The sequence below is a fragment of the Gigantopelta aegis genome, chromosome 2 (genome assembly GCF_016097555.1).
Source record: "Gigantopelta aegis isolate Gae_Host chromosome 2, Gae_host_genome, whole genome shotgun sequence".
Classification (NCBI taxonomy): Eukaryota; Metazoa; Mollusca; class Gastropoda; order Neomphalida; family Peltospiridae; genus Gigantopelta; species Gigantopelta aegis.
Genome location: NC_054700.1, coordinates 21,259,058 through 21,284,782, shown reverse-complemented (window position 1 = coordinate 21,284,782; position 25,725 = coordinate 21,259,058). Strand labels below are relative to the sequence as shown.

The following is a 25,725-nucleotide window of genomic DNA, read 5'->3' as shown; positions in this document are numbered from 1 at the left end:
ACCAGGGACGAGTTCAGTTAAAAGAATAGAATAGAATAAATGTTTTACGACACCCCAGCACGAAAATACATCGGTTATTGGGTGTCAAACTATGGTAAATACAAAACTTAAGTGATGATCAATATCAATATAAAAATACAAGAGTTAAATTTAAAAAAAGTGTGTAAAGAACGGTGCAAAAAATACAAATATCACTGTCAAATAGATAAAATTAAAATCTAGAATAAAAGTCAGTATCTCGAAGAAGTTGTAATAAAAGTTCTGGATGGAATCGAAATAATTTCGTTGTCCAAATATATCTTTTCTAGCGTCTTTGAAATGAGTACACTCCACCAAAATATGGCGTACCGTCAGAGTACACTGACAGTGGTCACACTGAGGTGGAGGATCCTTCTTCCAGATAAATGAATGGGTCAAATATGTATGGCCGATGCGAGTAAGACACAATACTATTTCATCCTTCCTGCACTGTTTATAAGAGGACTGTCACTCTCCCAGGACTGGGTTGACAGCATGGAGCTTGTTCGCATCAAATCAAATAATTTTGCCAAGTCGAAAAGATAAATTGGTTGATACTACGGTATGTTTAAGCATCAGTAGAAGGCACGCCAGTTCTGACATGAGGCAAATCAAAAGCAGACTTGACAGCTGAATCTGTCTTTTCATTGCCCCTGAATGGATGAATGAATGAATGAATGAATGAATGTTTAACGACACTACAGCACGAAAAATACATCAGCTATTGGGTGTCAAACTATGGTATCATTGCCCCCCGATGCCAATATGGCTAGGCACCCAACAAAATACAATATCTTTATTGGCAATGGATAAAAAGACACAGCTTCATATTGCGTAAAGCTTGGTGAAACGAAAGCCGAGTCGGTGAAAATAATAAATTTGGATGCAATCGAATCCTTGATTTCTTCTAAGGCTTTAATGACTGCCCAAACTTCAGCACAAAAGATTGATGCCGAGTCGGGCAGTCTCATGGAAAATATTGTGTTTGATGGAACAAACTGTAGCACAAGCCACAGAGTTCCCATCTTGTGATCCGTCTATATATACGGGAATGTAATCACGACACCAGTTAAAAGAAGTTGGAAATGAAAGGTCGCTTCGCGTTTAAAATCCGAATGTCCACAATGGTAACGTCAAGTCGTTCGTGAACGCTAACATAGTCGCTGAAAGCAGACCAGCTTATATTGTAATAACTGCATATTTATTTTATTAGACCTACAACTATATAGGGCTATATTGACGGAAACCTCGGCATTCCAAAAGAGTGACAAAAACAGTACTTTATATTATATATTAACTTTGTTAGGACATATAATAAACGGCGAAGACTCGATGCTGTTTTGAAGAATTCTCCATTTTCTCAGTTGGAACATAAATCCAGTGCTTATAACCTTGTTCAAATCCGATAAAAAACCTAGGTACTACGCCATTTAGGCTGGTATTTTACAATGTATTGGCAGTAAAGAGTATTTCTTTCTAATCTGAACAACAAATCGGTTTTTGGAATAATAGCCCAAATTGTAGATTATGCTCCAGAGTCGAAATGGAATTTTGGCAAAGTCGTGACTTCCTCACACAGCGAGGGCGGCCATTAACACGACCATTTACTATGTACACACACACTTCCTACGCCACTGCTATGTTTGTTATTTAAATGTGGTCACCCCTCTGACTAGTTTCCTGGAACCTATGGTTTTTAATTATGAATGCCACAAACAAACTGAATGAACGAACGTTGTGAATCATTGGATTGTGGGGAACTTTTGTCATATCCCCCCATTCAGAACGGTTACCTATAGTCCGTCCCATCATTCTATAAAAATGTTTGTGGTTTTTGGTAAATAATTTTAGATGGGTTTAACGTTAGAAAAAAAGTAAAAGTGTTTTTGAAAAAAAAAATCTATTTTTGTGTGCAATTTACAAATCAATCGGTTCAGAAATAAAGAACTTGTAATAAAATTCACAGTATGAAAATAGGCGACCTTTGTCGGACGGACTGTAATTGATAAACAGGTTTATTCCTAAATAAGGATAGTTACTACTTTTTATCTATACATAAAACATATTGATCCACTTCTGGGTGTTAATCTAATGAACAATTATTATATATGAATGGTTTTCCGAGTTTATGGGTTTTGATGGCGCGCGTGTGCGTGGGAAGCAGAAAACGTACCATGCCGCGTAAAAACGCGATTTTTCGTTCCATCCAGGGCAACACGACTGGTACATGTATATCAAAGGCCGTGGTATGTGCTATCCTGTATGTGGGACGGTGCATATAAACGATCCCTTGCTACTACTGGAAAAGAGTAGCAGGTTTCCTCTCTATTACTGTCAAAATTACCATATGTTTGACATAAAATAGCCGATGATTAATAAATCAATGTGCTCTAGTGGTGTCGATAAACCAAAACTAACTTTATACAGAATGGTACCTTGACTTAGGAAGATGGGTGGCAAGATGTGTATTAGTGAATATGCTCTACAAAACATACATTACTCCATTTCAGTAGGTTTACATTTTATAGATGTCATAGTCTTGCAATTACGTTAAATTCTTCTCAATGCACGCATTAAAATAATTGCGCCACATAGTTTGAAGAGTGCTATTAGCTACTACAAAGGATACATAACACGTCGATACCACGTAAATTAAGGGGGCAGTATCATAAGCATACTAGACATAGGGGCGGGGGGGGGGGGGGTGGGTGGGGGGGGGGGCTGGAGCAAACCCAAAAATTCGACTAAAAAGATAGAGATGTTTGGGGAAAATGAACTTGCCTGAAACCTTCTCGCCATGTGAGGGGCGGGACCTTGCTCGGTGCTACTGCATTCGCTTGATGTGTAATCTGTCTGGGATCTATACCCGTCGGTGGACCCATTGGGCTATTTCTCGTTCCAGCCAAAGCACCACGACTGGTATATCAAAGGCCGTGGTAGGTGTTATCCTGTCTGTGGGATGGTGCATATAAAAGATGCTAATCGAAAAAGAGTAGCCCATGAAGTGGCCACAGGGGGCTTCCTCTCTTAATATATGTGTCCTCCTTAACCGTATAACCGTAAATAAAATATGTTGAGTGCCTTGTTAAATAAAACATTTCCTTTCTTCCTCCTCACCATGTATTTCTATTATTATATCCACAATATTAAAACTACTTTGTAATCCATGTGAAAATGCGTAGTGAATCGTTTGCAATCCTATATAGCTCTTTGGCAGTAATGCCAATATGAATAAATATTGCTATCCAGATTCAGGCAAAAATCAACATGTGTCCCCCCCACCACCCCCTACCCTACAAAAATGGGAGCCCCTACGACTAAGGGCAGTAAATATATTTTAAAAAAATTATAGATAAGCTGGTCTATTCATTGGATTTTAAATTATGTAATTTGATTGTTCAGAAACGTGAATTATATCTGTAACCAGTGTATTACGTATTTTTAACAAATTGATTTTTCAAAAAGTTAAATTTTTTGGATTTGACTACTTACATGCTGCTCATCATGTGACCAAACATCAGTGGAATATAAGGAATACTTTAACACCGGAATGAAATAACGGTGATCCTTAAAATTGCAATGTTTAGTTCTAGAACATTAACTGTTTACCAATGACCAAGTTGGTGGTCTTTGTGAATTTGAAGAACAATGATTTACATGCAAATGTAATTAGAACAGTAACAGTAAAAGCTGGAATAAAGAGAATAACTGTTATAAACCCTTAACAAACACATCCGGTAAAGATAATTCTGTGTAGGTTGTTATTCTATACATATGTTTCATCATTTCCACAGTGCTAAGAAGAGGTGGTGATGGTGGCCATTGGTCTCCACACCTTTGTTATACAATGCCTCCTCCCTCCCTACCTCCAAATTAAAAATCAAATTAATATATAACTTGCCCTTCCAGTCACTAATTTTCAAACATGAGATATTAACAACAAACAGAAACCAAAACTATTCTTTAAAAACCTGCATTTTATTTTTGTTCACGATTTATCAATGCTCACACAAAGGCAGAGATGACAAGGCAAAATTGTCTATGCCCTAGGACCGAAGGTATTGGCTTATTTATTATTATTATTATGGACTATGAGAAGATCAGTATTTCAGGAATCTGTGCTCTGCACCATATGCAGTCGCCATCGAACCTCTTTCCTTAGTTTGGGTGGAACACGAAGTACGGGATCTGGAAAGAAATAAAATTTACATAACAGCATATAATAATGTGCAGGGGTGTCATTAACAAAATATTCTTTTCTATATAATAATTTATATATATATCTACAGACATTATATTGTAAAGAGAATAACAGATAGAGTTCACCATAGTTATCTTCACGGTTAAAGCTTATCAGCATATCTCTACAGCTAAAGTTTATTTTTGTTTAACAACACCACTTGAGCACATTTTTTAATCTTCAGCTATTGGATGTCAAACATTTGGTAATTTTAACATATAGTCTTAGAGAGGAAACCCGCTACATTTTTCCATTAGCAGTAAGGGATCTTTTATATGCACCATGCCATAGACAGGATAGCACATACCACGGCCGTTGATATACCAGTCGTGGTGCACTAGCTGAAATGAGAAATAGCTTAATGGGCCAGGCCATGCATCAGTCGAGCCCTTTATCACTGGGCTAGGTCCTAACTGTTTCTACAGATACCAGATATCCAACTGAAGTCCAATCTCAGAATTTTACAAAGAGACCAAGAAACTTCTGTCTAAAGTTGTAAAATCACCTTTCATTGCAAACTACCTGACATACATGTAGAAGAACAAACATAAGCCTTTGTTTTGTGTGTGTTCATCACGTGTCAGTCAAGGCCTCCCATTGATGTGGACAATGTCTGAAACTCACCTAATTTCTCAGACTGTTTCTGAGTTTCTCCTTTCTGCATGGCCTGAGCAATAGCATTGGCAGTCAATCCTGGCCCAAGAGTCTGCAAAGAAACATGAGTCATTCTTTTTCACAACACCTGAACACAGTTTATCAGGAAAATACATGTCATGTGTTAGCAATAACACGCCAAGACACAGTATACATGTAACTACCTGTTATTTGTAGTCTTAACAAACTGACAGAGTCAAACCTAAAATAACTAAGGCTAGTGGAAACAGAATCAGGGCACAGTAATGTAGAGCCTTCTCGAGCTAGACAAAAAGTGTATTATCAGGTGGGTATTGCCCCACCTGCCCCTACCATTAGTTATGGCCTTAGCAAACTATTGCAACTGCAATGGCATTATATATGGGGGAGAAAAAAAATAGAAAGAAAGAAATGTCTTATTTAACAATGCACTCAACACATTGTATTCACGGTTATACCCTGTATGGCATCAGACATATGGTTAAGGACCACACAGATATTGAGAGAGAAAACCCGCTGTTGCCACTTCATGGGCTACTTTTTTCGATTAGCAGCAAGGGATCTTTTATATGCACCATCCCACAGACAGAGTAGTGCACACCACGGCCTTTGATATACCAGTCGTGGTGCACTGGCTGGAACGAGAAATAGCCCAATGGGCCCACTGACGGGGAGCGATCCCACACTGACCACACATCGAGCGAGCGCTGTACCACTGGGCTACGTCTCCCCCTGAAAAATAATGGACCCAAAACAGGTCTACTGAGAGTAATTTATCCTAAGACTCATCGCATGTCACATGAATACTCTATTACTGAGCTACCTTCCACTTATAGGCAAAGTGGTGATAATGCCAGACGATGTCATTGAAGAGGGACACATTTGATTTGATATCTTTAAAAAAACACGCACACCCCCAAAGAAAGAAATGTTTTATTTAACGACGCACTCAACACATTTTATTTACGGTTATATCGCGTCAGACATATGGTTAAGGACCACATAGATTTTGAGAGGAAACCCGCTGTCGCCACTACATGGGCTACTCTTCCGATTGGCAGCAAGGGATCTTTTATTTGCGCTTCCCACAGGCAGGATAGCACAAACCATGGCCTTTGTTGAACCAGTTATGGATCACTGGTCGGTGCAAGTGGTTTACACCTACCCATTGAGCCTTGCGGAGCACTCACTCAGGGTTTGGAGTCGGTATCTGGATTAAAAATCCCATGCCTCGACTGGGATCCGAACCCAGTACCTACCAGCCTGTAGACCGATGGCCTGCCACGACACCACCGAGGCCGGTCGAATGAAGAAGAGTTTGTTTTGTTTTACAACACCACTAGAGCATGTTGATTTATTAATCATCGGCTACTGGATGTCAAACATTTGGTATTTTGACAGTCATAGAGGAAACCCGCTACATTTGTTCAGCAGCAGCAAGGGATCTTTTATATGCACCATCCCACAGACAGGATAGCACATACCACAGCCTTTGATATACTAATCATGGTGCACTGGCTGGAACGTGAAATAGGAAAACGAGAATGAATGATTGAATTAATAAAATTGATAGACGGAAGGACAAGCAACACTGAACAAATTAGCATATGGTTTATGACACTACATTAGGAATAAAAACATCAGCTACTGGGTATCAAACAGAGGTAATACCTTCAAGATTATTAACTGGTACATGTATATATCACTAGAATTATCCATGATCTGAAATGTTTCCATTTATCTTAAACTCACTGGTTGGTTAGTAGAACCTGCAGCATCGTCGTCAGACCAAATGTCAGGAATTGATTTCTCTATCAGTCCGAGGAATTTGTCGTATACACTCTGTAATGTTGCTGCTTTCTCGTCAAAACTGAACTGGACCAACGCTTTCATCAGACTATTTATTTCATCTGAAATCATAATACTTACGGTTGAATGCATTATTATGTCATCTAAATGTAAAAGTAATTATTATGTGTAAATACATAACAATAATAGTTGGGAGATGGGGGAAGGGGGGGGGGGGGGGGTTATCGCAAATCAAAATATGTAGGAATAAATATATTATTATTTATTTCATCTAAAACCAGAATACTATACAGGTATATACTTCATCGGAAATCAAAATACGTAGTGATAAATATATTATTTATTTCATCTAAAATCAGAATATTTAATATACTTATATACATGTACTTAATATTGTTTTTTTCATCTGAAATAAAAAAAGTACATGTACAATGTATGTTTACAAATATTATTGTTAATTTTATCTGAAATCAGAATAAGAAAAACAAAAGAAAAAAAACATGCTGCTAAACCTACCAAACATCAGTTGGCAGTATTTTATATAAAATAACTGACAAGACAGCATATACAGGGGCGGCACAGAGTAAATAAATAGTGGTACGGCTCAAGGTTGTCCTCCTTTCAAAAATCAACTGTGAAGGTTTTCACAGATACAATATTATTAATAAAAAGAAGAAAACAAGTAGAACAGCCTCCTTGAAAAGTGGTACTGCCTGGCCATCTGCACTGCCTCTGATATATCATATGATAGTGTTTGATATACCAGTTGAAGAATTTGGAAGAAAACCTACAGGTCCACAAAGGGCAATAGATCAGTTGTGGCATGCAGAGAGTGCAATCCCCAAAACATAGTTTTGTTTAACGACACCTGTAGAGCATGTTGATTTATTAATCATTTGCTATTGGATGGGACACATTGGGGAATTTTTAACATATAAATCTTAGAGAGGAAACCCGCCACATTTTTCCATCATATGCACCATACCACAGATAGGATAGCACATACCATGTCCTTTAGTATACTAGTCATGTGAGGGTGCAATCTAAGTCAGAGGGTAGAGTGCTCGCATGAACTTGTTTCATTCTAAGATTGAATCCTCAAGGTGAACTCAATGTTTTTTCTGTTCTAATCCATGCCCCACGAGTGGTATATCAAAGGCTGTGGTATGTGTTGTCCTGTCTCTAAGAAACACATATAAAAAATCTCTTGCTGCTAATGAAAACCTGCATCACGCTTCCTGTCAAGACTGTTAGAATTATCATCTGACATCTGACATCCAACAGCCAATGATTAATTAATGTTCTCTAGTGATGTCGTTAAAACAAAAGTAAGTTTTTAACTTTCACCTCTCATGGAATCGACAGACACGATGAGTTTAGACAGAGCGTCGATCAAGGCAAACTCTTCAAACTGACTCCCTTCCTTCAGACTCCACCGCTTGGTTTCTCCTCTACGACGACTTCGGGCCGACTGTCTGTCAATCAAGAAACAGCTTCCTTTGAAAATGTATTTTACTGAACAACAAGATTGAGAATTTCATGGCAAATCGAGGAGATGAAGGACCACTACACTAATTAGCAAGATATATTTTAATGGGTATCCACTGCCATAAATATCATTCTGTTTTTATCTCTATTATATTAACTGTTGTATTTAGTTATTGAATGATTGCTGCTACTAGAAAGATTTCCCATTGACATCTTGTGTACAAACCAATTAGCTTTTAATTATACAAGGAGATAGAATATTTTTGTATGAAATTTGGAAGCATTTGCATCAATACAACTAAGCAACCCTCTATGTTAATGTTTCTAGTTAGGAGCTAGATGGCGCCTACTTCTATTTTTTATATTGATAGAATAAAACGTTTTAGTTGCCAAATGAAAAAATGGTCACATATGCAACCAAATTGGTTGCAATGTAGAGGGCTGCTAAGCATTTTTTGTCATGATAACTTACGCCCAAAACACACTGGATCTGGGTCTGGGTTTGGCGAGTGTGGCAAAGACGCCATGTCATGTCTGGTGTATTTTGACATCTGGGTCTGTAACTGTTACATGTTTCAACATATATTAATATAGTTATACATGTATCATTAGATAAATTTACTTCTATAAACATCAACAATAAGTATGAGAAATCCACAATCGCTGTTGGTTATAAAGAAATATTAATGAGTAAGGTTTAAACATTGTGCAGCTGCCAGTCTGGCAGTGTGAAAATATAGAGCATGTTCTCTGACGTCTTTTACCAGATCTGTAGTTGACGTCAGCATGGACGTGGTGTGTTTTTTCACATTCGATTCAATGCGTTTCATTTTGAAGTGGCACAATACTCACCAGACCCAGTCCCAGACGCGGTGTGTTTTGGGCCTTAGATATTCTGGGTTTTACTAGACAAATTCACATTTCACATTTTCATTACTTAGACTGTAGAAATAATTTAATAGTTTAATATTTGCCATAACAATCGATTATGGACTTTATAACTAATCATAAGACACCAGAAGAATACAGTGTATCCATTTCGTAATATTATATCTGATCATAAGACCACCATGAGGAAACTCACCCAGACACCCTGCTGATGACGGTGGATCTCCGACTGTCGACCGTCGACTGAGCAGACAGGACACTGCTGGTGTCAGAGAACAGGTCTGAATTGTGGACGTTCATTGCACTCTCGCCATCTGAAGCAAAACATTAGATTTATCACTAAAATTTAGTTTTGTGCCCATAGCCCTAACACACATTTAACACCATCTCACATAAACAAGGCTTTGTTTCTTTTGCCCTAGACCTGAAAATGTCATTATGTTTTGTTTGGTTTGAGTTGGTTGAGTTGGCTAAGATGGGTGGTACAAAATGGTGGACTTGGAATAGTGACCTGTGAAAAGCTGTCAATTTTTTTTTAGATGTAGAAGGTACAATAAACATTCACCTGTTAAAATTATTGAAAAATGCTGAACTTGAAATAATGACCCGTGAAAAGCAGTCAGTTTTTTAGACCTAGAAAATGAAATAAACATTCACCTGTTAAAATTATTGAAAAATCGCAGGTAAGTTTTCAAAAGAGAAATGTATGTTTGATAATCTCATCTTCTATTTAACCGAGGCTGAGCTTGTGATTCTGTAATATTCTAATTTTATAATAGCACTCTAAACAACACCTCAGAGGTCCACATTTTCCACACACTGTCCCAAACCCTCCACTCGTCCATGCTCTTTTATTTCCAGCAGGACATTTTTTTTCTTTCTCAAACGGTTATGAGAGGTGGGACGTAGTCCAGTGGTAAAGTGTTCACTTGATGCACGGTCGTTGTAGGAACGATCCCCGTCGGTGGACCCATTGGGCTATTTCTCGTTCCAGCCAGTGTTCCACAACTGGTTAACAAAGACTGTGGTATGTACTATCCTGTCTGTGGGATGGTGCATATAAAAAAAAATATCTTGCTGCTAATTGAAAGAGTAGCCCATGAAGTGGCGACAGCGGGTTTCCTCTCTCAATATGTGTCATCCCTAACCATATGTCTGATGCCATATAACCGTAAATAAAATGTGTTAAGTGTGTCGTTAAATAAAACATTTCCTTTCTTCCTTCAAAAGGTCATCTTTCTTTTGGCCTGCTATTTAAAAACATAAACTGCAGACCATATTTTACTTCCAATTTCAAGCTCTGAAATGATTTGATGATCTTACCTAGCAGGTCCAGACTTGCTTTCCTCTTGTGTTCTCTGACAGTTCTAAGTCTGTGTCTGTGTTTGTCAAAGTCGGTCCTCATGCTCTGTAGTCCTTCCATCGTGTGACTGTGACTTTCCAGTAATCCACTTTTCAGATTTGTCTCAATGAAGTCAGTACGCGTGTGCTTGTACATCTGAAAATATGTTTTTATTTTAAAAGTTAAATCAAATAGTATGTAATAAATTAAAATAAGAAAAGAACTACTTGTATTATGACACCTCAGTACATTTTAAACTAAAGCTTGCTAACATATGGTTATTTCGACACTTGGTCGAGCAATAGTAAGAAAAATATTACTGCTAGAAAGGCTACTCCTTACAAAAAACACACCAAAAACCCCCCCAAAAATAAATAATAAAACTTCATCACGACCCCATTTCGAAAAAAAGAAAAGAAGAACTAAAATCTAGCATTTATTTTATAATGGCCAAAAACAAAATAAATAATAACACAAAATTGGCAAATAATTAAAAAATACATCTCAGTACATTTTTTTTTTTTAAATTTCAAACATTAATATTATATGGTTAATGTCAATTTGCCAACATACAAGTATAAAATGATGTCAGACAACTGACTTACCATTCGTAGTGCTTCATCCCAAAGACACCCTTCCACAAGACAAACAATGGCTTCCTCGGTATCCTGGAAAAGTACATAAATAAATACAGACAAAAAGACAGACATTCCTCAGTATCACTTACAGACATTCCTCAATATCCTGGACAAGTATACCAGTTCAGTCATACAGAGACAGATAAACAAACAGACACAGGAAGAAAAAAACACACAGTTTAATGGAGAACAAGAACATACATATTGTATTATAGGTAGTACTAAACCAAATAACTTCCGGCTGGGTCAAAGTTCGAGGTGCACCCAACTTTTGATAGAGAAGTGAACACCACAAGTCCTGTGATTGGTTATAAATGTGAGTGTGTCGGTTGTAAAAAAAAATTAGTTTCATCTGGGCTAAAAAAGTATGCAATTTTATTTCATCTAGTACCACTGTGTCAAGTAGCCTTGTGCTTGGAACATGTATGGGGTACCTGTAAAAAAAAAGTACTCAAATTTTGTGCGGAACTAGGGTAGTCATAGACGCTACCCGTTATCTCAGAAATGACCAGCTTGACACCCACTTTTTTGTGATTCACTTTAAGGGTGAGGGGTGGTAGTATTTATATCCGTGGCGTCTATGTCGATTGATACGTTGCAGGTAGGAGTTTTAGCCACATATGTTATTATTGTCATCTATGGGATTTGATTTGGTAGTATACACCCTAAAGGGACATACCCTAGTTTTTAAACACTAAGGCCTATTTTTTACTATTAGAGCCGTTTTGGATAACTGAAATCATACTTTGCTTAGATTTTATTGATTAGATTATCCATTCCCGTACATTCGAAGTGTTTTAGGTCATCCTGGTGTTTTTAATACAACAAAATATATTTCTCATATTTTTTAAAAACGCAATGCCTCTGAGAAATAACAGTTATGGAGTCGAGTTTTAGTCTATTTTCAGTGGGTATTTCACCATTTCAAGGTAACAGACTCATATTTCACTCGTGTAACCGTATCCAAATGTGTTACAGGTTCGTAGATTAACTAAACTTCTTGTTAATTTTCACGGGTTGAAACTAGGGTCTGTCCCTTTAAGGCATCCATCTTGTACTTCTATAACAGATAGAAACCACACAATCATAAAAAGTGAAAACTAAAAACCCCCAAATAATAATAATAGTAATGTAGGACATATGTTTGGAGTCCAGGAATGTGAAAAATGGATGTTCATTCTCAAATATCACTCACTATTAGTTGAATAATATTGTTTTTTTAAAATATGTAAACTGAAGGTGATCAAGGTGTGGAACTGATCTAAACTTGGAGTGCCCAGAAAATCCAGTTTTTTATGGATATATATATAATATTTTTAAAAAAATTTAATTTTAAAGAATATTTATTCCAATAAATGAAGTGGATCGGCAAACATGCGATAAACCTATATAAATGCCTCCTCTTGTTTCTTTGTGGGGTAGGTGGGGTCTTGTTCAGCTGGCTATTTCCAGGGAAGACTGCCAGTAGGATGTAAGGAAGGAAATGTGTTATTTCACGACGCACTCAACACATTTTATTTACGGTTATATGGCATCAGACATATGGTTAAGGACCACACAGATATTGAGAGAGAAAACCTGCTGTCGCCACTTCATGGGCTACCCTTTTTGATGAACAGCAAGGATCTTTTATATGAACAATCCCATAGACAGGATAGAACATACCACAGCCTTTCTTACACCAGTTGTGGAGCACTGGCTGGAACAAGAAATACATGTGCAGCCCAATGGGTCCACCGATGGAGACTGATCCTCGACCGACTGCGCATCAAGCGAATGCTTTACCACTCCCCCCACCCTCTGCAATAAGATGCAATGCACGTTAATATACTGTGGAATACTGTAGGTGCCTCTTTGTTAAAAGCTGCACCCTCTCCCTAGAAACCGTCTGTATCTGCCACTGTTTCCATCAACGATAATTGTTTACCTTAGCATGTTGTTCAAATATAACAGCAGCATCACTGTAGTTCTTCAGGTCCTTTATCTGGGCTAAAAAACAACAACATTATAATAATTATAATAGGTGGAGTAGCAATGGTAACTAAGATATAATACATGAATTCAAGTAATTTGAGCAAAATAAATATACTCAGTCTAGCAGTATGTTAAACATTGCATTACTGAGGATAGGGTTGTTGTTTTTGTTTTGTTTCTATCTGTGTTACAGTAACTGGTCTACATGTAGTTTGTGGGTAAAACAGAGAGACTATAATTCAGCTGAAGTTAAAGTCATGTTTTTGGTGATTTCATACTACCTGTAAATACATTCACTAAATTCAACTTTCATTCACATTTATAAGTCTGACAACTGACAGCGTAAACCCTGTCTATTTCATATCTAAAACAGATGAAAACATTATTTATTCACCGATTTATATTTCAGCATTAACAATAAAACCTTTCTCGCCTCACTAATACACATGTATATTAATAAAATACTAATAACAAGTAAAACCAATCATTCTGTGAATACTGCTAAAGCAATACATGTCTCGTACTGGACCCAACAAATTTATTTATCTCCTAAGTTCAAGGGCCATAACTTTGTCCAAAATGGTTAAATCGCCATGAAAGTTAGATTTGATCCGTAACAGTACATAATAAAGCTATATACAAAATTTCACCTCAGTATCTTCAGGCATTGTGAAAATGTCTGGAAAACTATATGTGCGACAGACAGACAGACGGAGACAAAACCTATAGTCCCTTCCGGTTGGAACGGTAGGGGAATAAAACAAATAGAATCAATCTATCCTCAAAAGAATAAAAATAACTAGCAATAATAACAGTTTCAACAGTAATAATAAAACTATTCCATCTCTCCTTACCAGCCAGTTTTCTCGCTATCTGGATCTCCTTGTCCGGCGTGTAGCCCAACAGTGAGGTGACACAGAAGACCTGTCGCCAGTTGTGACATGACACAAACGCGTCCAGCGCCATCTGCCAGTCTCCCGCTTTCAGAAACATGACGCCTGCTTCATCTTGTCTGTTCTTCTCACACAGGTACTGGCCATAGACCTTACACACTTGCTGAACATTAAGTAAAACTAATTTACAACAGCCTGAACATTAATGACAATCTTACAATATATAATAAATTGTTATACAGAAGAAAAAAAAGCATTTTTTTTTTTTAAAAGAAGACACATGGTGCAATGAACACATTGATGGAATGGAAGAATGGAAGGATGGATGGATGGATGGATGAATGAATGGATGGATGGATGGATGGATGGATGGATGGATGGATGGGTGGGTTGATGTATGGGTGGGTTGATGGATGAATGAATGAATGGATTGATGGATGGATGGATGGATGGGTGAATGGGTGATTGGGTGGGTGAGTTGATAGATGAATGGATGAGTTGACAGATGGATGGATGAAGTGATGATGGGTGGATTCAAGGATAGAAGGAAGGATTGATATTTGCAAGGATGATCTGATGAAAAGTTAAAGTTTGTTTTGTTTAACGATACCACTAGAGCATAGTGATTTTTTAATCATTGGCTATTAGATGTTAAACATTTGGTAATTTTGACATACAGTCATTAGTAGCAAGTTATGTTTTGTATATACCAGTCGTGGTGCACTGGCTGGAATGAGAAATAGCCCAATGTGCCCAAAGATGGGGATCGATCCTAGACAGACCATACATCAGGTGAGTGCTTTACCACTGGGCTATACCCCACCCAATGTGATGGACAGACAGATGACCCTGCTGGACTTTCTGTAAACACGAGATAAATGAAAAACACCACTGACAAATGACATTCCTCCACAGAAAATATGAAGAATATCAGAAACATATTTCACAACATGAGTGCAGTTTTAATGGTAAATATAATAAACTAAACACACCTTGTAATTGTTGGATGAATTGGGAAATAATGGTATGGCCTCCAGGTAAAGTTTATGCTCTTGTATTAAAGACAAGCACTGGTCAAAATGATCTGGTCCTGAAAAAACACAAATTAATAAACATTATTCACAAGCAAATGACAAACATGTTAAATTGCATCAATACACTTCGGTTATCAGTTTCGTACACACCCGTTACAGAGAATATCAATATAAGAAAATTGATTGGTTGTTTCAAGATGATGACCTGGATACCAAAGCCACACCATCCAATAAAATTAAAACCACTGAAACTGATAGACTGGTGACAGTAAATCTTGCAAAGTTCAAATGACATAAACTATTTTAATTGGAAAAGACACTCAGTCTTAATTTGTTTTATACATGGCCCAGATTTACAAACAGATCTTAGCACTAATATCACCTTAAGTGTATATGGTAGTTATGCACTTAAGGTGATCTTAGCACTAAGATCGGTTTGTAAAACGGGGCCCTGGTTTTTGATGATTTATCAGAAACAGAATGTAATGTGAATGTATATTTTTTAAATTACATTTTAGTACAGAACTAAAGACTGTTCTGATGTTTGTTTAAAATGTATTGAATAAAGCATCAATTATTTTCTTTAGGGGAATCTCCCAGGTTACAGTCTGAGCATTAATGTTTTATTTTATTTTTGTAACATGAAACATACATCAAACATGTATGAAAATGATTCTGTATGAAGTTTCAGATGTAAAAACTACACTCAACTGTTATTCCCTACAGCTGTTTCAATCAACTATGTCTCAATCGATATCAGTACGTACCACATTTACTGATATGTACAAGAGCCTTGTGGAATCTTCGTAAATGAACGTCTATTGTATACTTCATCATGTTGCCTTCCATACGCCTCAACTCATTCAGAAATGGTACATACTCTTTAGGGTCCTAAAAAATCAAACACAACATGCAGTATCTTGTCAAGAATTCTTAATAAATGAATTTTGTATTAGTTAATGATTATTTGTGTATGGAGGTGCACACAAGTATGCAATGTAAATTTTCTTTATTTAATTTAATACTAACTATATATGGTAAATGATAGAATTCTTTTTTGAAATATTGAACAAGGGTTGTGATACCCATTCACAGATAAAAACACTTTAATTTAGCTAATTTTTGCAGCTTTACAAAATATCAACCAAGACTACTGTGCAAATTCCATTTTAAGCACAAAAAAAACAAAACTGAATCAGATAAAAGTTGAAAATCACACCCTTGTTAATCTGATCTCTCCCCTATTATAAACCCTTCCCACCTCCTTAAACCCACTTGGACAGACAATTTAAGTGGTGTTCTCATTATGCAGTTAGTCACCGTAACTTGTCGCATGTGATTTGTTGGCCCTACAAAAATTGGAACATGTAAGACTAAATCGTTCCAATTTTGGTGTTCTCTAAGTATGATTCAGTCGCATGCGACAAGTCAGTGCGACTAATCGCATTGTGAGAACGCCCCTTTACACAGCATTATAATTTTGTTATGGTTTCAAAGACATTATTGGCTCCAGCAATGTGATTTGTACCATCTCCCTTCTCAACTCCTGAGCACCACTGAAACATGGTGTGGAGTACATGCTTAAGTATTGTAATCAGAAGAGGACAATTCTAGCTTTACTAGCTGCTGGTCCCATGCTTAAAAAACTTAGAGTTTAGACTCAAAATCTCTAATGATCTCACACACATGCAATTTGTATGACGTTGCCATGGCTTTACAGTCTCAGAGTCCATTAGGGTCTAGATCCTAAATGGTTTATAAGCACCAGACCAGGTGTTCCAAATGGCCTTTTAAATGGGAGAGGGTTATAAATGCTCAATAGACGACGGGTCAGTGTAAGAAAAGAAATTTTAAATACTCTATAAAGCAGTATTTCTCAATGTTTCATATTTTATTGCTTGAGAAACACATATGGTTGTCAGCTGAGGAGACGTACCTTCTGTGATTTCTGAGCCACCAGGAGTACGAGGTCGAAGTCGTACATTCCGAGAGCGACATCGTACAGGTTGTTGACATCGACGAGGAAAAGCAGATACTTGAGAGTCTCGTCCGTTGTGACAGACCGCGACCCTGCAGGACTCTCTACAAACACAAGAAAAACACTCAATTATACACATCCATCTGACACAACATTGAGTGATATTTCTGATATCACACAATGATATAAAACATATTGGGGATGTAGGAGGTTGTTGAAAAGGAAAAGCAGATACTTGAGAGCATTACCTGTCGTGACAGACCATGACCGTATAAGGTTCTCTACAAACACCAGAGAAACACTCATTTGACAAAACACTGTGTGCTATTTCTGATATCACGCAGTCATATAAAACATATGCTGGAAAAAGATTTTAAAACAACTGGATGGTTGCTCTACGGTTCTGCAAGCTGAATATCCAGATTAACAATCACATGTACACAATTTAGTGTTCGTTTTGTTTTGTTTTGTAGTTCAGCTGTCCATAAGGTCCGGACTTCTAGAGTCCAGATTATTGGGGACTCACTGATCCTCTGAGAGGATTCGATCTTATTACTCATGAGAGAAAATGACTGCTGCCATCATACTGGCTACTACATGTTTACAGTGAAATCTGATGTTGTTTACCTTTGACCTGCTTAATGACGTGCAGTGCCTCTTCCAGGTCTGGCTTGGTTTTCTTCACGTGACACGTCAGAATGGAGAGGATGTATCTGAAAATTAATAATACACATGATCCAAACGACTTACAGAAACAGGCATATTATTAGGACACTCACCTCCCATCGAATAGATTTTAGAACTTATATGTACCTCTAGAACCTGATTTGGTCTCTATACATACTTTGTTGAAATAAAATTTTAATTTGTAGGTGGTGGGTATACACAAAATATAACCCATTCAGGAACAACCCTAAGGAATAAATAATTGTTAAATTAAATTAAATGAATGAATGGATGGTTAATTAACCCATTACAAAGAACACACGTGCCATCAGGTGATCTATAAATGTGTTTGTGCACCAATTTTGTAAGGTAATGAATTAGGAATGCCCATTTCTAACATTACAAAATGAATGTATTTTTGGTTCAGCAAAAACATCAAAAAACCCAACAAGCTAGTAGACATCAAGTTAATTAAATGTGTTGTACTAACCAGCTAACATATTAACAAACATGTTATTAATTCTATCCAAGAGCTTTGAAAATTTTAATCTACTCCCCAGTGATACACATGTATTTATATTTTTACACAACTGTTTACTCTTGTTTTAATTGAACTTTTGAATTGTTACAGTTCTAATTGAACATATAACACAAAAACCAATCATGTTAAACACAATAGTCTGTGTAATGGTAAGAAAATTACACACACAATAACATGTACAAATACATCACTATATGATATTTGGTCAATTTTAATGGGGAGGATAGGGGCAAATGGTACCAACTTGTCTTTATCTATAGCAGTCAGAGCTTCTCGCATGCAGTCGCACACAACATCCACTTTTTTAGGTTTATCACTATCGTCGTCATCAACTACAGCAACTGGCACTCTCTTGTAGGTTGCTGTGTACATTGTGACAGTTACATCTTCTTCCCTGGAAAAAACCCCACACACATAGTGTTAATAACATAACATTTCAAGCCCATCAAAACTACTTACAGGAAAATAAATGATAATCAAAATAGTTGTAACACTTACATGTTCTTCACTTTAAAAAAAAAAAAAATTAAATTTGTTTTTCAAAATGTGCCAAACTCATTTTGCCTATAGGTTAATTTGTATTATGAACAGTCAAATGCATGAATGGATGTATGAATAAATGAATGGACAAATGAACAAATATAACGACATTTAATGACACCCTAGCAACAAAACACATCAGCTATTGAGTGTCAAAGGTAAGTACATGAAAATGACTATCTTCATTGAAATTAAAATGTACTTTTTTCTAATGTCACAGATAGCGAGTAAAGCCAAACGGTATTAAAGAATGGCATTCACGATAACAAAATTAATGCTAGTGGTCTATTTTACATAGTTAGATAACAAAAATATACAAAACTACAGCTTTAAAGTCTTAAGTTTAGACTTTAAGTATTTAAAAGTACTGGACTTGATTTCAGTAAACCGGCCTCGGTGGTGACATGGTTAGGCCATTGGTCTACAGGCTGGTAGGTACTAGGTTCCGATCCCAGTCGAGGCATGGGATTTTAAATCCAGATACCGACTCCAACCCTGAGTGAGTGCTCCGCAAAGCTTAATGGGTAGGTGTAAACAACTTGCACCAACCAGTGATCCATAACTGGTTTAAAAAAGGCCATGGTTTGTGCTATCCTGCCTGTGGGAAGTGCAAGTAAAAGAGCAGCCTATGTGGGGACAGCGGGTTCCTCTAAAAAACCAGTGTCAGAATGACCATATGTTTGATGTCCAATAGCCGATGATAAGATAAAAAATCAATGTGCTCTAGTGGCGGCGTTAAATAAAACAAAGTTTACTTTGATTTCAGTGAAAATGGAAACTACATGTAATAATAAAAATATACAAGACTACAGCTTTGAAGTCTCAAGCTTAAACTTCAAGTATTTGTAAGCACTGGACTTGATTTCAGTGAAAACTGAAACTAATCCAATCCAACTCTGATAACTAAAATGAAGCCATCACCAAGTGAAACCCAAATGCACCTTATACTGCTTGTCTGTTTACTTACTGGAGATCCGTGAGAAACAAGTTGATGTAGTTGGCTTCTTTCACTTGTAACACAAACTGGAGCACATTGTTTCGGAAACACTCCGGGTCATGGTCATAGATCAGATTGGTGTTAATTCGGTGCTTTCTCATCAGAATCAGAGCTTTCTGGTACTGTAGACTGGGAAAACAACAAGAAACCTGATACCGACTGTACTTGGGTTAAACTAGCGAAAATATTACAATAATCCCAGACTGAAGTTGGACCCTCCAAAAATTATTAATATATTCATTTTGGTGAATTTGGCCAACAAATCTGTATGATTTTCAAAGTAGTTTCTCAGTAATTTACTAAAGCAAAACATTTTCAAATGAAACTTAAATTAGCATTTGGAAGTTTGATAAAATACAGCTTAAACCCTGATAATCATATACTTCTCTGACTTTACATATGAATTATGGTATTTAAAACTAGGCATCAAAATAATATAGCCAGATACCAAAGAAATATTTACTAGAAGCAATAACTGCTTAATAAAGCCTTTACCAGACCGATAAAGTCACAAAGTTATTTTTTACAACATTGTTTATTCACCATACATGTACATGTATGTTTTCCTTTTCTACGGTAAAATTCCCACTTACTTGTCAAGATGTTTCTTGATGGCTGAGAGGACCAGAGCTCGCGGGTGGATAACCTCGAGGTTTCCACGCGGCATCTGCAGAACAACAGTTGTCTCCCCTCGCACAGCAGTCACGATTCGTGACCCCCGTTCAACCCGTCGTACACTCTCGTCAAACGGGTGAGCTTTACCATGCAGCAGACTGTGCAGATCTGTAGAGAAATAGAATACAACACTATACTAATTTCTGATCTATTTTTAACAGGTTTTCCAATATAAAAGGAAACACAGAACCACTGTTATACAAGAATTCAGCAGAATTAAGATATTTTACTTAACATAACTGATTTATCATGCAGCAGACCTGTAAACAAAAGGATTATATTCATACCTGGGGGTATTTTTAATCTGTAACAGGTTTTCCCAATGAAAAGTAAACAGAACTAGTGCACTGACAGGATAGCACATACCACAGCCATTGATATACCAGTCGTAGTGCACTGGCTAGAACGAGAAATAACCCAATGGGCCCCGACAGGATCGATCCTAGACTGACTGCGCATCAAGTGAGCGGTTTACCACTGGGCTACATCATGCTGATTCTATGAATAATGAATGTTTAATAATACACCAGCATACGGAAAAAAAATTAATTGATATTTTTTAAACTTTAACTTAAATATTATATATTTAAAAAAAACCCACACAATTTGAATGGCAATTGGTATAAACATTCATAGATGTAATTACAAACTAAATTTCATTGATCATAATTATTAATGGTCAGTTCACAGATGCAATTCAACATAAAATGAAATGTCCCTGGGGTAAACATTTATCTAAAGATATATATTAATACACATAAAATTATAGCCTCCAGTAAGCGAAGCATTACAACTGGATGCAGACTGTATAATAAACTTACCAGACACCTTTGTAGTGAAACAACTACACTTGATATAGCCTCCAGTAAGCAAAACGTTACAACTGGATGCAAACTGTATAATAAACTTACCAGACAGCTTTGTAGTGAAACAACTACACTTGATACAGCCTCCAGTAAGCGAAGCATTACAACTGGATGCAGACTGTATAATAAACTTACCAGACAGCTTTGTAGTGAAACAACTACACTTGATATAGCGTCCAGTAAGCAAAGCGTTACAACTGGATGCAGACTGTATAATAAACTTACCAGACACCTTTGTAGTGAAACAACTACACTTGATATAGCCTCCAGTAAGCAAAGCGTTACAACTGGATGCAGACTGTATAATAAACTTACCAGACACCTTTGTAGTGAAACAACTACACTTGATATAGCCTCCAGTAAGCAAAGCGTTACAACTGGATGCAGACTGTATAATAAACTTACCAGACACCTTTGTAGTGAAACAACTACACTTGATATAGCCTCCAGTAAGCAAAGCGTTACAACTGGATGCAGACTGTATAATAAACTTACCAGACACCTTTGTAGTGAAACAACTACACTTGATATAGCCTCCAGTAAGCAAAGCGTTACAACTGGATGCAGACTGTATAATAAACTTACCAGACACCTTTGTAGTGAAACAACTACACTTGATATAGCCTCCAGTAAGCAAAGCGTTACAACTGGATGCAGACTGTATAATAAACTTACCAGACACCTTTGTAGTGAAACAACTACACTTGATATAGCCTCCAGTAAGCAAAGCGTTCCAAGTGGATGCAGACTGTATAATAAACTTACCAGACACCTTTGTAGTGAAACAACTACACTTGATATAGCCTCCAGTAAGCATAGCGTTACAACTGGATGCAGACTGTATAATAAACTTACCAGACACCTTTGTAGTGAAACAACTACACTTGATATAGCCTCCAGTAAGCAAAGCGTTCCAAGTGGATGCAGACTGTATAATAAACTTACCAGACACCTTTGTAGTGAAACAACTACACTTGATATAGCCTCCAGTAAGCAAAGTGTTCCAAGTGGATGCAGACTGTATAATAAACTTACCAGACACCTTTGTGGTGTCATGTCATGTCATGTCATAGGGTTTTTACGTGCACATTCAGAACAAGCTGTTGTAGCGTATGCCTGTCGTGGGCACAAGAGCCGGCCTTGGCCGGCTCCTCCGTCCATGACAGGAAAGGTGGGGGGAGGGGAGAGGAGGGACCGCCTGCACTGGTAGGTGCAAGGGAGCACCAGCAGCCTGATCAAATCGGTAGCAGGCGGGTGGGGGTGGTGGTGGTGCTATGTAATTTGAATGGAGCAGTTAAATGCCAAAGAGAAAAGGGTGCGCAATTTTGATTGAGGGAATTTGGCACAGTTTTGAACGGTCGGTCGAAAGGTAAATGACCGAGCTAATATAGGTAGTGAAACAACTTCACTTGATATAGCCTCCAGTAAGCAAAGTGTTAAACCAGATACTGACTGCGTTACTTTATTAACAAACTTACCAGACACCTTTGTAGTGAAACAGATACAGCGCAGTGTGTGAGCCAGCGTCGTGAGCAGGAGGAATTCATCATGGATGGCAAATGATGTACAGTTGGAGGCAAACTGAAACAATCACAGATTACACTCCAGTTTATAGTGTGACAATCACAGGTTACACTCCAGGTTATAGTGCGACAATCACAGGTTACACTCCAGTTTATAGTCTGACATAGAAACTGTACTGAAATGCATGCAAAACAATCACAGGCTACACTCCAGTTTATAGTCTGACACAGAAATTGTATGGAAATGCATGGAAAAGTAAATGATGGTGTGGAACCTTTGGTGGACGACCGATGGAATGGAAGGCATTCAGTTGAGGTAAGTACTCTGTAATGTTAAGCCAGTAATTTGTATGATGCATCTGCCTCTGTGGTTCCTACTAAGTTTACAATTTGTATGATGCATCTGCCTCTGTGGTTCCTACTAAGTTTACAATTTGTTTTCTTTAAGAACACCACTAGAGCACATTCATTTTATAATCATCAGCTATTGGGTTTCAAACATTTGGTAATTTTGACATATAGTCTTAGAGAGGAAACCAGCTACATTTTTTCATTAGTAGCAAGGGATATTTTATATGCACCATCCCACAGACTGAATAACACATACCACGGCCTTTGATAAACCAGTCGTGGTGTACTGGCTGGAATGAGAAATAGCACAATGGGTTCACGGACGGGGATCGATCCCAAACCAACCGCTCACCAAGCGAGTGCTTTACCACTGGGCTACGTTCCACCCTGCCTCACTAAGGTACCAACAGTCAACTTTCTACATTTTGTGGATTCGTCAGCTTCATAAGATTTGTTAGGACCTGATAAGTCAAGAATATAATCGTACTGAACATGACTGAATAATTTCTATTTTCCAAAGTTACTTAATATGCAAAGACTTTGTGTGGGATGAATTAATTTGCAATTATTTATAACAAATATATTTAAAGTAACAATCGCAAAATATGGCACTTTTAACTACACATAGCACCTTTAACAATAAAATGAAAATTGTCATGCAATGCAGGGCTCAAGCTTAAGAACTTGCCACCCAAAGTAATATTTATTGTATAAAAAGTATATACATTTTTGTGTGCATATTTGGAGCTTTACCGATGTCAGTCATTTTTATCCTGCAGCACAAAGTGCCATTGGTGATGACCTGACCTACATCAATTTATACCACACACAATGACAGCAATAGCTGTCAATAAAGTCAAGCCCTGCAATGTCTGTTTAGGAAGGCTTTAATGCATAGCCTGTGTGTTTTAATATGGAGCCAGCAATTAAATATAAAACTCATTCCATTTCAGGGATAAAGTAGATGAGCTGTGTAATACGTTGCTGTTTAACTCACCTCCACATCATTGACATAAAACCTGTATCTCTCTGTCAGTCCAAGTACTACTTCCTAAAAAAACAATTAACATAACTAGAATTTTACTATTCAAAATGTAGACAAATACATCATTTTATTACATATCTATTCAATCTTACTATAGTGATAAAGACATTTTCAAACTGTGTGATAAATTTATCTTGTATCGCACATATGTGCAATCTGCACCGGAACTTTTAAATGGGGAATTCCCTTTTTATTTTCACTGCAGTTAGCACTTTTTATTTACTGATGTCATATAAGATTTACAAATTACGTTACATCGTATTGAAACATTACACAAGGCTGCTGCAGAGCATGATTCTGAACATTAAGCAAATCCATGAAAGGAGTTTTGATCATAGATTTAACAGTGTTGTTATGACATTAAATTAAAAACAGCTTTTGTCAAACATAAAAGAAGGTATGGAATAAATACAGAACTTCACATACATTGTTTTTGCTTTCTATTTATTGCACTCATTTATTTTGAGAAAGAATAAAGCACTCGACCGCTATGTGGTCTCGTGGTATATATTCATGCACAAAATAAATTTGTGCAATAAATAGAAAGCGAAAACAACTTATGTGAAATTCTGTATATTTATTATATGTGCCAATAAATAATGAAAAGAGTTTTCTATGGTAATCAAAAAAAGAAAACAAATTTGTTTCTGGACATAAAGGATTGCACATCCTTCTTTTACGTTTATTACTATTATTATAAAATTTAAAAACCATCCTAAGAATCATATTTTTCAACACTAGGTACACTTTAATTTAAAAACCATCCTAAGAATCATATTTTTCAACACTAGGTACACTTTAATTTAAAAACCATCTTTTTCAACACTAGGCACACTTTAATTTAAAAACCATCCTAAGAATCATATTTTTGAACACTAGGCACACTTTAATTTAAAAACCATCCTAAGAATCATATTTTTCAACACTAGGGACAAGGTACACTTTGCTTAAATATTAGAACAATGAAACCTGTCTAAACCAGAACACGCCAGAGACCTACATGTAATATTTATCCAATTTAGACAGGCTTCAGTATTTAGAGGGTCGTCATCTTAGAATTTAGAAAATATTGGGATCATGAAACTTTGCCGGTTTTATCAGAATTTGAATTCACTGAGATACATGTACATGTAGGTTTCACTGTAATAAAATTAATGAGAACATGGATCAAATCTTCTCCGAAGATATCAAGATTCAAGCAATTTTCTTTTTTTACGAAAGAAAATATATTTCACAGGTCTCATATACATACATTATTGGCAAACGCACATGTGGCCATCTGTGTACAGAAGTATGGAAATCTGATAACTGCCCCTCGGCTGTCTGACCACGATTCAAGTTTCCCACTCTCTCCACTGGACGATGCTAGTAAAACAGAAACCACTGTCAGTGATTTATAAAAAAATAACATCCCAACATACATCAGATTTTTTGGGTTTTTTAAAGTATTATAATTTTATCATTAATTATATTAAAAACATATATTTTAACAGAATAATTGCTAACATACATGTAACTGTCTGTGTCTGTAGAATAACTGTCCATGTCTGTAGAAAGAACAACCTCAGTGTTAGTAGAAACACTAA

The 25,725-nt window shown here is 36.8% G+C and overlaps 1 protein-coding gene across 2 annotated transcripts in view; it reads right to left on the bottom strand.

Moving 5' to 3' along the window:
- Positions 1-3,980: 3,980 nt before the first annotated feature.
- Positions 3,981-25,725, bottom strand: part of LOC121382665 (putative elongator complex protein 1) — a 38,522-nt gene continuing 16,777 nt past the window's right edge. The window contains exons 16-34 of one of the 2 annotated variants that reach the window (XM_041512203.1): positions 25,392-25,504; positions 24,092-24,145; positions 22,699-22,801; positions 20,273-20,462; positions 19,650-19,808; positions 18,387-18,536; positions 17,563-17,648; positions 16,894-17,039; positions 15,725-15,848; positions 14,916-15,013; positions 13,885-14,086; positions 12,984-13,045; positions 11,024-11,086; positions 10,400-10,574; positions 9,273-9,390; positions 8,048-8,175; positions 6,644-6,801; positions 4,883-4,964; positions 3,981-4,206 (exon numbers count right to left, since the gene is read on the bottom strand). In XM_041512203.1, coding sequence (XP_041368137.1) covers positions 4,127-4,206; positions 4,883-4,964; positions 6,644-6,801; positions 8,048-8,175; positions 9,273-9,390; positions 10,400-10,574; positions 11,024-11,086; positions 12,984-13,045; positions 13,885-14,086; positions 14,916-15,013; positions 15,725-15,848; positions 16,894-17,039; positions 17,563-17,648; positions 18,387-18,536; positions 19,650-19,808; positions 20,273-20,462; positions 22,699-22,801; positions 24,092-24,145; positions 25,392-25,504 — 2,291 coding nt within the window. In that variant the 3' untranslated portion in view covers positions 3,981-4,126. Of the gene's footprint in view, positions 4,207-4,882; positions 4,965-6,643; positions 6,802-8,047; positions 8,176-9,272; positions 9,391-9,641; positions 9,710-10,399; positions 10,575-11,023; positions 11,087-12,983; positions 13,046-13,884; positions 14,087-14,915; positions 15,014-15,724; positions 15,849-16,893; positions 17,040-17,562; positions 17,649-18,386; positions 18,537-19,649; positions 19,809-20,272; positions 20,463-22,698; positions 22,802-24,091; positions 24,146-25,391; positions 25,505-25,725 lie in introns of those variants that run through there. The other variant, XR_005959204.1, reaches the window with a different exon arrangement.